Source organism: Capricornis sumatraensis, chromosome 20 (genome assembly GCF_032405125.1).
Source record: "Capricornis sumatraensis isolate serow.1 chromosome 20, serow.2, whole genome shotgun sequence".
Classification (NCBI taxonomy): domain Eukaryota; kingdom Metazoa; phylum Chordata; class Mammalia; order Artiodactyla; family Bovidae; genus Capricornis; species Capricornis sumatraensis.
Window position 1 is genome coordinate 7320491 of NC_091088.1, and position 14721 is coordinate 7335211.

Below are 14721 nucleotides of genomic sequence, written 5' to 3' on the forward strand. Positions count from 1 at the left end.
GAGACCACAGGAGGGAGAGCTGTGCCCTTCTCAGGCTCTGTGTCCCTCAAAGGAAAACACTGCCAGGGCCTCCTCTCCAGGAGGCGCTCCCCACCGCCACCCGAAGTCTCAGGCCGAGTCCGTCTCTTGCAGGGGCTCCTCCAGCTGCCCCCCAGGTCACCCTAGGCTCCTCCGGGAAGGAAGCCTTGCCCTGGGCCCTCAGCAGCTTCACTGAGTTGGGGGGCCAGCCGAGGGTCCCAGGACGCGGGGCAGGGAGGTGGAGGGCGGCTGGGGCAGAGGGTACAGCTGGGTGGCTTCACACTGTGCGGAGGCTGGGCTGCGAGCCTGAGGCTGAGGCACCTCACAGTCCTGCCAGTTTAGCACAGAGCTTTCTTTACCTGCGAGGACACACACAGACACACAAATGAGGCTGCAGGACTGGTCAGCAGCCCCTCACCCCAACCAAGCCACACTGCTCTTCGTGTACCCGTCCACCTCCACTTCCAGAAATGGCCTGTGGCCCTGGGGAGCAGAGGACGTGCTGAGGGCCCCGGCTCTGCCTGGTGACCTGGCTCAGACAGCGGTACCCCAGCCCCAGCCCCAGCCCCTCAGAGCTCCTCACAGCAAGGGCAGTAGAGCAGCTCCATGACCCGGAAGCAGTTGTCCAGCAGCGCTTTGGGCCGCACCAGCTTCAGGCTTCCCGGCGCACTCAGGAGGTTCAACACTGCTTCCACCTGGGGGCTGACCTCCATGCCCTGGAAGAGAGGAAACCTTTAGAGCCACAGATGCCACTCTCAGCCTGTGCAGAGATCCCAGGAGAGCTGGCGGGGGTGAGGGTGGGGTGGGCAAACTCATCCCGCCTGGAAAGAGGTGACCAGAACAGCCGAGAGTAACTTCTCTCCTTCCTGCGGGCGCCATTTTTCCTGGGAGGGGCTCCCTCAATGCCCCTCACTCGAGCACAACACACAGAGACTTCTCTTTTTCCTCCTGGGGGCGGCCAGACCGGGAGGAGGTGGGGGCATCCTCGCTGCTCCAGCGCAGGCCTGGCCGCCCTTGCATGAGGAGTCCCCGTCCCAGGGACACTGCCCTTCAGGTGCAGAGACCCACACCCACTCCAGGAAGAGGAAGCAGGACCTGCAGGAGGGTCGGTCGTATTGTGAGGCCAAGGCCAGCCAACAGGGCTGGGCCTCCAGCTCCAAGCAGGTGGGCCCCTCTGAACCGCACTTTCGCTAAGGGGACCGGTGCGGGGCGCATGGGAACCGTGCTCGGGGTGGAGCGGGGCCCGGAGCCGCAGGAGCAGACATGGAGCAGGGGGCTGCGGGGCCTGAGCTGGGCAAGACCCTTCCTCAGAGTGAAGTGTGCTGGGTGGGGTTGTGTGCTCCTCTGCCCCACATGCCCCAAAAAAGCTGTGAAAAGGTGAAAAGTGTTGGTTGCTCAGTCTTGTCCAGTTCTTTGAACTGTAGCCTGCCAATATCCTCTGTCCATGGGATTCTCCAGGCAAGAATCCTAGAGTGGGTTGCCATACCCTTCTCCAGGGGATCTTCCCAACCCAGGGGTTGAAGCTGGGTCTCCCGCATTAAAGGCAGATTCTTTACCACTGAGCCACAAAGGAAGCTGCACCAAGTCCTTATCCCTGGCACCTGTGAATGTGAGGAAATGGGGTCTTTGCAGGTGTGAAGTCAGGGGCCTCCAGATGAGATCAGTCTGGGTTTAGGGTGGGCCCTAAATCCGATGACTGGAAACAGGAGAAAGGACATGGGACACAGGGGGAAAGGCCGTGTGAAGACAGGCAGAGGCTGCAGTGATGTGCCACAAGCCCAGAACCAGAAGCACCATCACCAGAAGCTGGAAGGGCTGGGAAGAAGCGTCCTCGGGAGCCTTTGGGGGAGCGTGGCCCTGCTCCCCCCGTGATCTCAGACTTCTGCTCTCTAGAACCATGACAATAATTTGTGTTGTTTTAAGCCACTGTGTGTGCTAAGTTGCCTCAGTGGCGTCCGACCCTGTGCGACCCCATGGACTGTAGCCCTCCAGTATCTCTGTCCATGGGACTCTCCAGGCAAGAACACTGGAGTGGGTTTCAATGCCCTCCTCTAGGGGATCTTCCTGACTCAGGGATCAAACCCACGTCTCTTATGTCTCCTGCACTGATAGTCAGGTTCTTCACCACAAGTGCCGCCTGGGAAGCCCCAGGCGACTGGAAGAGGGGGCCACAGGCTCGAATGTACGTGGTCAGTCAGTAGTGAGCTGTGACGGCAGTCCCAGAAAGCTAACATACAAAGGCTTAGAGAGAGCAGTGAGGGTGAGAGGAGAGCCAAGGGGCTCACCCCGGGAGGACCCACTGCCCCAGAGACACGGGTCACCTGTGAGGGGGCCTCGGCCACCACCACTGAGAAAGGAGAGATTAAAAGCTGGCTCACCCTGAACGGCCCAGGTGGGCAGGGCCTCAGCCTACCCACGTCTCCTTCCCAGCCCCCAGAGCAGCTCCCTGGAGCTCCAGGAGCCAGAGACACTCCCGAGGAAAACTGAGAATGGAGCACGGTCCATTCCCCAGGTCAGCCCCCACCTACCCTGCCCACAGGCACAAGAGAGCCACCAGGGGCACGGCCTAGCCCCCTGGCCTCTGCCGGAAAACAGCGCCTCCACAAAGTTCCAGGCAGCTGCAAAAGCTCCACAAAGTTCCAGCAGCTCCCTGGGGTCGGCAGGAGCTCACAGTCGCTGTTCCTGCTGGGCAGCAGCTGCGGGCCTGGCAGGTGTTTACCGGGGTCCTAAGGAGGGCAAGTGGGGGTGTGGGGAGGGAGTCCCACAGCACACACATGGCCTGCACAGACAACACAGTGATCTTGTCACCTTACTCCTCAGGCTTTTTGGAAGACATATACCCTAGGCCTCAGATCAACACTGCAGAACAGGCAGCTATCAGGAACCTCTATTATTATCATTATTTATTAAAGCCTGTTTACATTCGGGTTCACTCTTTCTGCTGTACATTAGTGGGCTCCGACAAATGCAATTACAGCACCACGCAGAAGAGTTCCATCACCCGACGCTTGCTCCTTGAAGGAAAGTTACGACCAACCTAGATGGCATATTCAAAAGCAGAGACATTACTTTGCCGACTAAGGTCTGTCTAGTCAAGGCTATGGTTTTTCCTGTGGTCATGTATGGATGTGAGAGTTGGACTGTCAAGAAGGCTGAGTGCCGAAGAATTGATGCTTTTGAACTGTGGTGTTGGAGAAGACTCTTGAGAGTCGCTTGGACTGCAAGGAGATCCAACCAGTCCATTCTGAAGGAGATCAGCCCTGGGATTTCTTTGGAAGGACTGATGCTAAAGCTGAAGCTCCAGTACTTTGGCCACCTCATGCGAAGAGTTGACTCATTGGGAAAGACTCTGATGCTGGGAGGGATTGAGGGCAGGAGGAGGAGGGGACGACAGAGGATGAGATGGCTGGATGGCATCACGGACTGGATGGACGTGGGTCTGAGTGAACTCCAGGGGATGGTGATGGACAGGGAGGCCTGGCGTGCTGCAGTTCATGGGGTCGCAGAGAGTCAGACACGACTGAGCGACTGAACTGAACTGAAGCCCCCTGTGCTCCACCCACTTAGCCTTCTGCCTTTGCCTTGTTCCTCAGATGTGGAAACAGTGAGTGGGGTCAGTGACTCACCCAGGTTTGCAGAGCCTAAGACGGTCTCAGTTGCATCACTTGCCCCCCAAAGCCCAGCCCTTCACTCTGACCTCCACTTCTCCCACACCCTCCAGGACAAGCCAGGACTTTCCATGCGTTCACTTCCTCCTTTGATAGCTTCTGGCCATGAACACACATAGGCACACACACACACGCACCCTGCCTGCAACACTCGCACAATGCTCACCCGCAGGCACACACACACGCACCTGCCCCGCCCTGCCCACCCGCACCCCCACAGTGCTCACCCGCAGGCGCACACAAACATACACACACACACACACGCACCCGCCCGCCCGCACCCCTACAGTGCTCACCCGAAGGTGCACGCGCACACACACACACACACACCCCCCACCCCGCCCACATCCCTGCAGCGCTCACCCACAGGCGCACACACACACACAGACACACGCACCCGCCCCGCCCTGCCCACACCCCCGCAGCACTCACCCGCAGGCACACACACGCACCTGACCCACCCGCCTGCACCCCCAGAGTGCTCACCCGCAGGCACACACACACACACACAAACCCACCCCGCCCACTCGCACCCGTGCAATGCTCACCCGCAGGTGTGCGCGCGCACACACACACACACGCACCTGCACCCGCCCCACCCACACCCCCACAGCGCTCACCCACAGGCACACAAACACACACACACATGCACCCGCCCGCCCACACCCACGCAATGCTCACCCGCAGGCACACACACAAACACACACATGCACCTGCCCCGCCCCACCCACCCGCACCCCCACAGTGCTCACCTGCAGGCACACACACACACACACACACATGCAGGCGCGCCCGCCCGCACCCCCGCAGCGCTCACCCGCAGGCACACACACACACGCACGCATGCAGGCGCGCCCGCCCGCACCCCCGCAGCGCTCACCCGCAGGCACACACACACACACACATGCAGGCGCGCCCGCCCGCACCCCCGCAGCGCTCACCCGCAGGCCCTGCTTGACATCCAGCAGTAGTGTGTGCACCTCCTCCAGGAACTTCCGGGATGGGTGGCCCTCGAGCAGTACCTCCTGCACCCACTCAGTAGCACTGAGACTCACCAGGACCCACAGATACCGCAGCTCCTGCTGGCTCACCCGGGCCCGCTGCTGCAGAGACAGAGAAACTACTGAAGCCCCCGACAGGGGCCTCTGGGCCCTTACCCTCGCCCCCAGATCCAACATCCCCCCAGACCTGACCTGCAGAGGGGGGATACCAGGCAGCTCCCGGGGGTGGGGGGCAAGCTTGGGCCTGAGCCAAGGGTGGGCTGGCCTGAGGGGCCAGGAAAGCCTCCTGGCAGCAGGACCTATCCAGACCAGTGCTTCCCAGGCAGGGCACCCAGGGTGTCCCTGGAGGCAGGGGACTCCCCAGTCCAGAGGAGGGGGTTCTCACCAGTCTGGTGATGTTGGCTGTTCGGAGCACCGCCTCATAAGGCACACTGACCCTGTAGTTGATGGGGAAGTAGTGTTTCTAGGAAGATACAAGAGCAGAGCATGAGGTCAGAGTCAGAAACGGCTCAGATCCTCAGCCTCCCAGAGGAATCCGATGCAGGGGAGGGACCCAGGCCTGGCCCTTGACGGCAGAGGTCACAGCAGTGCTCCTCCACAGGAAATATGCGCTTTGCCCCCAGCTGGGACAAAGACAGCCCCTTCCTTCGGGACACAGGCAAGGGTAGGTCCTGACAGGCCTAGTCTCAGGCCAAGGTGTAGGATGAGAGGCTTACTGCTCTGGGAAAACCATCTCCTTTGGGGGGTTAGGAAGATAACTTTAAAAGATTGCTCTGAAACTTGTCATAGTGATGGTTTCATAACTTTCAGAATGCACTAAAAACCACTGAAATGTACACTTAAATACATAAATTGTGTGGTATGTGAATTATGTGTCAATATGACTTCAAAGCTGTTAAAAAAAAAAAGACCTATAGAGCCACATGCCACATGATTCACCCTAATAAAAGAATCAAACATAATTTCCAGGTCCTTATCACCCTTGTTAATAATACGTGATTCCCCCGAGGTTTCCTGCAATCCCTTCTCCCCTGGAGAGGGCCACGTGGAGGTGGGATCAAGGGTCAGATGAGAGGCAGGGAGGGCCGGCGGCGGCTAGCAGGAGCAAGGACAGGTAGTGCAGCCCAGGCCCAGGGTGTATGCGAGGGGCCAGGGGCCAGGCGGGCTCTGGCAGAGGAGCGGCGAGGGCCCATGGGTACCATGTACTGAAGGCGGTTCCGGTACTGCAGCTTGTCCCGCAGGAAGCCAGTGATGGCGCACTCGTCGCTCCGGGTCAAGGGCCATGGCTCCAAGCCCTCATTTCCCAAGGCCATGCCGAGGAGGATCCCAAGATCTGTGGGCCACACCCAGCAAGAACACGTGAGCACCTGCTGCTTCCCACTGCTCCTGCAGGTGTGCAGTGAGCACTCGCCTCCCTTCACGCACCTGTGTGCACAGTGAGCACACACCTCCCTTCACGCACCTCCCTTCACGCACCTAGGTGCAGAGCGAGCTCGAGCCTCCCTTCACGCACCTGTGTGCACAGTGAGCACGCGCCCCCCTTCACGCACCTGTGTGCAGAGCGAGCACACGCCTCCCTTCACGCACCTGTGTGTACAGTGAGCACGCACCTCCCTTCACACACCTGTGTGCAAAGTGAGCACACACCTCCCTTCACACACCTGGGTGCAGAGTGAGCTCGAGCCTCCCTTCACGCACCTGAGTGCAGAGCAAGCTCGAGCCTCCCTTCACGCACCTGTGTGCAGAGTGAGCACACACCTCCCTTCATGCACCTGGGTGCAGAGCAAGCTCAAGCCTCCCTTCACGCACCTGTGTGCAGAGTGAGCACACACCTCCCTTCACGCACCTGTGTGCAGAGGGAGCTCGAGCCTCCCTTCATGCACTTGTGTGTACAGTGAACACGCGCCTCCCTTCACGCACCTGTGTGTACAGTGAGCACATGCCTCCCTTCACGCACCTGTGTGCAGAGCAAGCTCGAGCCTCCCTTCACGCACCTGAGTGCAGAGCAAGCTCGAGCCTCCCTTCACACACCTGTGTGCAGAGTGAGCACGCACCTCCCTTCACGCACCTGTGTGCAGAGCGAGCTCAAGCCTCCCTTCACGCAGCTGGGTGCAGAGTGAACATGTGCCTCCCTTCATGCAGCTGTGTGCAGAGCGAGCTCGAGCTTCCCTTCATGCACCTGAGTGCAGAGCAAGCTTGAGCCTCCCTTCACGCACCTGTGTGCAGAGCGAGCACACGCCTCCCTTCACGCACCTGTGTGTACAGTGAGCACGCACCTCCCTTCACACACCTGTGTGCAAAGTGAGCACACACCTCCCTTCACGCACCTGTGTGCAGAGCGAGCTCAAGCCTCCCTTCACGCACCTGGGTGCAGAGTGAACATGTGCCTCCCTTCACGCACCTGTGTGCAGAGCGAGCTCGAGCCTCCCTTCACAACTGTGTGCAGAGTGAGCACACACCTCCCTTCACGCACCTGTGTGCAGAGGGAGCTCGAGCCTCCCTTCACGTACCTGTGTGCAGAGCGAGCTCAAGCCTCCCTTCACGCACCTGGGTGCAGAGTGAACATGTGCCTTCCTTCATGCAGCTGTGTCCAGAGTGAGCACGCGCCTCCCTTTACCAGGGGACATGTCCTCACAGGCCAGGGTGGGGGCGCTGGGCCCCCAGGAGGCCGTCCTAGCACTGGGAAGCCTTTCCCTGGGGCCAGGGCTCCAGCACAACAACTCAGACAAGCACGTGCCGTCCAGCGCAGCCACTCCCACCTCGGCCTGGCAGAGCCCCCAGATCTACGCCTTGGGGTTGGTCTCCAGCCTCCTGCCTACTCCTGCCCTCAGGGCAGGCACCCTCCTTTCCAGGGCAACCTCTGCCCCTTGTCTGGAGCCAAGGAGTTTTCAAAGCTTTTTGCTGCATTTTCCACGCAGACTCTGGAACTGTGGATTCTAGTCAGAACTCTCCCAATGACTCCAGGGCGACCCACGCCATTGTCTTCCCTGCTCTGTCTGACTCTGACATGCCTCTCAGGTGTTGGTACCAGCAGGTGTGTAGCGGCTCTTCCCGTGTGGTCTTTCTAGGATGCTGACTGAACCTCACTCAGGCTGTTTCTCTTTCCATACAAACAATCCGAACATTACCCACCTTCACCACTGTGGGTCACTGTGACTTTAAAAACTGATTTCTGCATAACTGAACAGACTTAGAAAATATACCTGTGAAAATTAGCAACAAATAAGAACAAGAGTTCAACGGATCAGAGCAGAAAGAACAAAATATGGGTATGCAAAGGGCATATCTGAAAATGAACCTCACTCATAAATTCACACTAAAACAATCAGATCCATGTGTTAGCTACCAAATAGAAAGAGGTTTTTTTGTTGCTGTTACTTTAATAGAACAAAATTATTAAAGTGCTGGTGAAGTAGTGAGGCAAATGCTCTCATCTTGGAAAGCACTTTGGCAATTTTTGTTATTGATGGACTTTAAAATGTTCACATTTCAACCCACTGAACTTTAAAACTGTCCATACCCTTTGACCCATTAAACTCATTTCTAGGAATAAATGTGAAGGAAAACAAAAGAGAGACACAAAGACTTCCACTGCAGCATTATTTAATAACAGCGAACAACTATAAGTGCCCTGGATGTTCATTAATAATGAGTGCAGTCAATAAAAATCACACTGGTAAAGAATACTTATGATATGCTTTCATGACCAGAAAAATACTTTTGATATGCTTAAGTGAAGTGAAGTCGCTCAGTTGTGTCCGACTCTTTGCGAGCCCGTGGACTGTAGCCCACCAGGCTCCTCCGCCCATGGGATTCTCCAGGCAAGAATACTGGAGTGGGTTGCCATTTCCTTCTCCAGGGGATCTTCCCAACCCAGGGATCGAACCCAGGTCTTCCACGTTGCAGGCAGACGCTTTAGCTTCTGAGTGAAGTTTAAAAAAGCATGACGCAACACATTGAGTATAAAGCATGACTTGAATTCGTTAACTATACGTGTGTGTGCGTGTGCATAGAAAAATGCAACAGAAAGAAACGCACCAAGCCTCTGCGGGATATCGACATGCTCTTCTTTATATGTTGTAGAGTGTATTATACAATTAGTGTCTCTTATTGTTACCGTCAAAAGCTGTGCCTTTTCCTTTTCTTTCTTTCTTTCCCCCCAAATTAGCCAGGCAGGCTGAGTCACCTCTTGATTGTAAGCAGGAATTACTGACCGGACTTTCCCCACTCACCTCCCTGGCACTTGGGAGCCCTTCTGTTCCTACACCCTCCAGGGCCTGAGCTGCGGGTGTCACTGTCCGCCCCAGCCCCAGCCCCACCCCCCCACCCCCCGCCTACTCAATGCTGTGCCCCTGCCAGGCCAGGAACTCAGGTCTGCTCAACCCTGTGCCCCTTATGGGCTGCAGCCCACCAGCCCTTCCCGTCGTAGAAGTCTGACTCCACATTTTCCACAGACTTGCAAATTTGTAATCCATCTGGCACTTTCTGTCTCTCTCTCCCTTCCCATGTTCTTGAACCAATATTTAGACCAAGGAACAGACAAACCAGTGTTTCCGCTTGCTCCCTACCTTGTCTCTACATCATTCGCCCCCTCAGCTGGGTGCTCCTGCCTGTCAAGATCATTCCTGCCTTGGGGTTTTGGCCCACACATGGCCCCTGCCCTTGGTGTCCTCTCCCTCTGTGAGACCAAGACTCCTTCCCTCCCCAGGGTCTCCCCAACCTGAAGCAGCCTCTGTCTCTAGCACCATCCGTCCAGTTCACTCACTGTCTTGAGCAGACAAGGCAGCTCCCAGTGTGTGGATGCACAGTGCTCTGAACCCTAGCACTTTAGGGAACTGGGAGCAGGCATCTGGGTCTCCTGCAAAAGCTGGTAAAAGCCCAGAGTGCCAGGCCCCACCCACAGTATCTGATTCAGCAGGTAGGCGGTCGGGTGGGGGGCAGAGAATCGACATTTCTAACAGATTCCAAAGTCAAGCTGATGCTGCTGGTCTGGTGACTGTGCTTGACAGAAAGTGATAGGACACAGATTGGTGTCCTCAGGGCCACACTCTGGCTCACAGAGATGTCACATAAAAATCCTAATTTCTGTCTTTTCTTTCACAATCAGTGTGTCTGTCCACACTGAATTTTCTTTTCCAGTGTGGCTGGCACCCTCCGGCTGTCCACTCCACCCCCAAGTGGTACCCCACCTGCCCTCATCGAGTCCCAGTCTGGAGCCTTCAGGGCCCGGCAACGAGGCACGCAGCAGGGACTTGTGGAGCCCCCATGCTTCCCAGACTGGCAGCCGTGGGTGCCCCGAAACCCTGCCCAAATGACCTGTCTTCTTCCAGACTTAGACTTCTTCCAACCCTGCAGCCCAACTACCATTTCCAATGTTAAGCTCCTTTCCTGCTGCTTCAACTCTGAAAAACAGGGCGGTACACAGATGAGCAGGCAGGGACAGCGGAACTGCAGCCTCACTGACTATCTGCCTTTCAAGAGCAGGGTCTCTGCAACTGTTGTTAAGAATCTCCAGGTGAACTCATCTTGAATTTAGGGTAGGCCCTAACTCCAATGACTGTGTCCTTTTAGGACGAGGAAAGGACACAGAGACGCGTAGGGCAAGACCCTTCGCGTGGCCTCACAGAGCAGGGTAGCCTGGGGCAATGTGGCCACAAGCCAAGGAACACCAGGAGCCACCAGAGGCTGGAAGAGGCAGCAAGGACCCTCCACCAGAGCCTTTGCAGGGAGCAGAGCTCTGACAGCTTGATTTCAGACCGCTGACCTCCCCAGCTGTGACAGAGTGCATTTCTGCTGTTTCGCCAAGTCTGTGGCAATTCATCAGAGAAGGCAATGGCACCCCACTCCAGTGCTCTTGCCTGGAAAATCCCACGGACAGAGGAGCCTGGTGGGCTGCAGTCCAAGGGGTCGCTAAGAGTGGGGCACGACTGAGTGACTTCACTTTCACTTTTCATTTTCATACACTGGAGAAGAAAATGGCAACCCACTCCAGTATTCTTGGCCTGGAGAATCCCAGGGACGGGGAGCCTGATGGGCTGCCGTCTATGGGGTCGCACAGAGTCGGACACAACTTAGCAGCAGCAGCAGCAGTGGCAATTCACTGGGGCAGCTGCTCCTTGTCCAGCACCCAGCCCCTCCCTTGCTCCTGATCCGCAGCCCCCGCCACAGCCGGGCAGCTGCACGCCGCCCCATGCACCATGCCCCTCCGCCAGGACTCTTCATTTTCACCTCCGTCTTCAGAAGGGACCCTCATCACCTCCTGCCGGAAGGCTGGAATAGAGACTCTCCCCAGAGCAGAGGGACTCCTGATCCCAGCCCCCACCCCAGACCACGCATCTTCCACGGCTCCTGCCGTCTCATCAGTCAGTCGCCCTTCACCCTGGCTTCCACAGCCTCAGCCGCCCGAGCCCAGACCGATGTCCAGCCTGGCCTCGCGCTCCCCCTGCTGAGGTTTGCTCACGCTGTTCCCCCTCCCTGGAAGGAGCGCCGTCCTCACCTCCCCAGATCGATGGATGCAGACCCACCCACCTCTGAGACCATTTCAAGCGGCGCCTCACCCTGCTGTTCCTCCTGCTCCCCCTGCCCCTCACGGCTTGGGAAACTCCAGAACACCAAGTCTGGGCCCTCCCACCCGTTCTGAACATCCTGACCCTTTGCAGTGCCCTCCGCAAGGGCCGGGGAGGACCCAGCTCCTCAGCCCATCCCTCGGAGGATCAGACCCCAGACCTCACGTAAACAGCACGCGGTTCCCAACACCTAACTCCATGCCGGGTATTAGAGACGCACAAGAGAGCCCAGGTCCTTGTCACCATGGCAGTGCCTCTCCAGTGGGCACGTGGGTGGCACCAGAAAAAATATGTTGAATTTGAGTCGATTAAATTGAGTCCTGGAGTCTGAAGGGAGCTTGGTCTGGCCTCCCACCAGCAGGCTCGAGAGGCTTCTAGATTCTTTTTCTTTTCTGTCCTCATTTCAACTATTTTTCTTTTTCCCAACACCACCGTTCTCTTCCTGCCTTTTGATTTAGCTCTTCACGGAGGAAGAGGCAGAGGGAACAGCCTGCGCTTCTCTCATATGTCTCAGGGCCCAGACAATTTCATAAGCCCCCACCCCAGACTGGCCACCCCAAGGGAAGCCAGAAGTCTTTCCACTGTGCTCCCCAGCACCAGTGAGCCTGGGCAGGTGAGGTCCTGCCTCCCACCCCCAGGGCCTGCCCTGTCCCCGTGACCCACTGACTGTGCCCACCCACTCCAAGGCTCACACCCATCATGCCTGTCTGAGCTGGAGACAGGGCAGACAGCGTGGGAGTCCCTGAGGGCGCTTGCCATTAAGCTGGGAAGCATCTCAACTTCTCCCCAGGAAGAATGCCCTGGTTGCCGTGGTTACAGCAGAGCCCGGCTGCGGGCCAAGGCCTCCCCGGGCAGTCCCCACGGACCCCCAGCCCCGCTGGGTACTCACAGCGCAGCCAGGCGAGTCCCTGGGGCATGGTGGTGCACGGGTCTTGCAGAGCACAGACGCGCGTCCCCAGAGGTGTGTCTGCTCACAGAGGCCCGAGGAGGGCCTGCATGGCCCCGGTCAGCAGAGGGAGCCGGGAGTGAGGAAGGGCTGGCCTCGGGGGAGTGGCCAGGCGGGGCGGCAGGTGCCCCTGGCAGGGCTCCCCCTTATCTGCCTGACAGTGCGGGTGGCAGCCAGCGGGCAGCGGCCGTGGGCCCCATGGCGGCAAGACCTGGCCTGAGACGGCTGCCTCGGGGTCTTTCTTCAGAGCAGGACAGAGTCCCCCACAGGCCTCGGAATCTGCGGCTGGCTTGTGCTTTCTCTGATTTCTCCGTCTGCAGCTGCTCAGTGTGAAACCTGGCTCTGGAAAGAGAAAGGAGGAGAGAAACCGATTATGTAAGCGTGGTGCTGCCACTCAGCCCCCGGCCACAGGCACGCAGAGCCGACCGTGCAGGCGGCAGCCACGGCCGGCTGGGCCCACAGGAAGGCCAGGGGCACACCGCTCGGACGTGGGACCACAGGGCATCCACAGGGCAGCCTCAGTCCAGGGGCGAGTTCAAAGGATACAGGCAGACACCCTGGGGCCAAAACCAAAGCAGGACCAAGGAATGAATGGGCTGTGTGGGTTCAACCTGGGGAGCTTCCTGAGGGGAGATCATAGATAAACTAGATGAATGACTTGGACTGCAGGGAGATTTTTTTTTTAAAAGCAGATCATTCACCACTCTACTCACTTTCAGGCTTAGTTCCATTCTCACATTCCAAATCTGCCTCCCCAAGTATGGAGTACCCAGTTAAATTTGAATTTCAGATAAATGATACAAATTTTTTTTTAGTATAATTATGTCATGAATGGGGCTTCCCTGTTAGCTCAATTGGTAAAGAATCCACCTGCAATGCAGGAGACCCTGGTTTGATTACTGGGTTGGGAAGATCCCCAGGAGGAGGGCATGGCAACCCACTCTAGTATTCTTGCCTGGAGAAGCCCCATGGACAGAGGGGCCTGGGAGGCTACAGTCCATCAGGTGGCAAAGAGTCAGACACGGCTGAAAGACTAAAGCACACCACATCACATGTGAATACTTTTTTAGTATAAGTATATCCCAAATATTGCATGGGACATACTTATGCTACAAAAATATTTACTGCTTATCTGAAATTCCAAATTAACTGTGAATACTTTTTTAATATAAGTATATCCCACATATTGCATGGGACATACTTATGCTACAAAAATATTCACTGCTTATCTGAAATTCCAAATTAACTGGGACTCCTGTATCTTCATTTGCTAAATTTGGCAACTCTATTATAAAAAATGCTGTGACTTTTTCTGAGTGTTCACTATCTGGTAGGCCCACAGCTAAGGCCTTTATAATCATTAAATCCTCACAACAACCTTCAGTTCAGCTCAGTTCAGTCGCTCAGTCGTGTCCGACTCTTTGTGACCCCATGAATTGCAGCACGCCAGGCCTCCCTGTCCATCACCAACTCCCAGAGTTCACTCAGACTCACGTCCATTGAGTCGGTGATGCCATCCAGCCATCTCATCCTCTGTCGTCCCCTTCTCCTCCTGCCCCCAATCCCTCCCAGCATCAGAGTCTTTTCCAATGAGTCAACTCTTTTCATGAGGTGGCCAAAATACTGGAGCTTCAGCTTTAGCATCATTCCTTCCAAAGAAATCCCAGGGTTGATCTCCTTCAGAATGGACTGGTTGGATCTCCTTGCAGTCCAAGGGACTCTCAAGAGTCTTCTCCAACACAGTTCAAAAGCATCAATTCTTCGGCGCTCAGCCTTCTTGACAGTCCAACTCTCACATCCATACATGACTACTGGAAAAACCATAGCCTTGACTAGACGGACCTTAGTCAGCAAAGTAATGTCTCTGCTTTTGAATATGCTATCTAGGTTGGTCAACAACCTTATGGGGCCATAAAGCTTCATTTTATCAATGAGGAACTCAAAGCCCCAAAAGGTTAAGACACTTGTCCAAGGCCACACAGCTTGTAAGAAGAGCAACAGGAATTCAACCACAGCTGGCTAATAAGTTACAGCTGGGCATGGGGCTTGGGGCTTTCATACAGTCACATCATTTATCCCACACCCGGCTCTGTGAGGGATGGTTTGTTGTACCCATTTTGCAGATGAGCAAACTGAGGCTCTAAGCCGCTGAGTTGGCAAGTGACAGAGCCGGCTCTGAAATTCAGCCTCTGATTCCGCTCTGTTCCATTGTCTTGCCCTCTCCCTCTGGAATGGCCACAGGTGGTTGGCATGAGGGGAGAGTAGGTGTGATCTGGGGGTCTTCATTGCGACATCCATGGCTCCCCCACAGAATGATGGATGGGCCGACTCTCACCCGTGGAGCTTCCCAGCAGGCAGCAGGGCTGCACGAGAGAACACAGGTGTCCGTTCACCCCTGAACCTCCTCCTCCTGCGACCCACACTGGTAACCTTCCTGCTGCTACAGCATCACCACAAACACTGACCTGGCTGAAGCTTTTTGTCATCGCTGTGCTTGCCTTATTTAGGTTTACTGAGGTAAT

General features: G+C 56.4%; 1 protein-coding gene across 1 annotated transcript; it reads right to left on the reverse strand.

Annotated features, from left to right (window-relative positions):
* Nucleotides 1-207: 207 nt before the first annotated feature.
* Nucleotides 208-12170, reverse strand: IL34 (interleukin 34). Its single transcript, XM_068993279.1, has 6 exons — nt 12143-12170; nt 5887-6020; nt 5073-5150; nt 4628-4789; nt 602-734; nt 208-377 (listed from the first exon to the last, which is right to left on the reverse strand). Exons 1-6 carry the CDS (start codon nt 12168-12170, stop codon nt 208-210), a joined length of 705 nt encoding a protein of 234 aa, XP_068849380.1.
* Nucleotides 12171-14721: the final 2551 nt, after the last annotated feature.

Coding starts and splice junctions, on each gene's coding strand:
- IL34 (XM_068993279.1), bottom strand. CDS start 12,170: ATGCCCCAGGGACTCGCCTGGCTGCGCT. Junction 6,021..12,142: donor GGGACTCGCCTGGCTGCGCT/GTGAGTACCCAG, acceptor TGTGGCCCACAG/ATCTTGGGATCCTCCTCGGC. Junction 378..601: donor GCTGCTCTACTGCCCTTGCT/GTGAGGAGCTCT, acceptor GTGTCCTCGCAG/GTAAAGAAAGCTCTGTGCTA.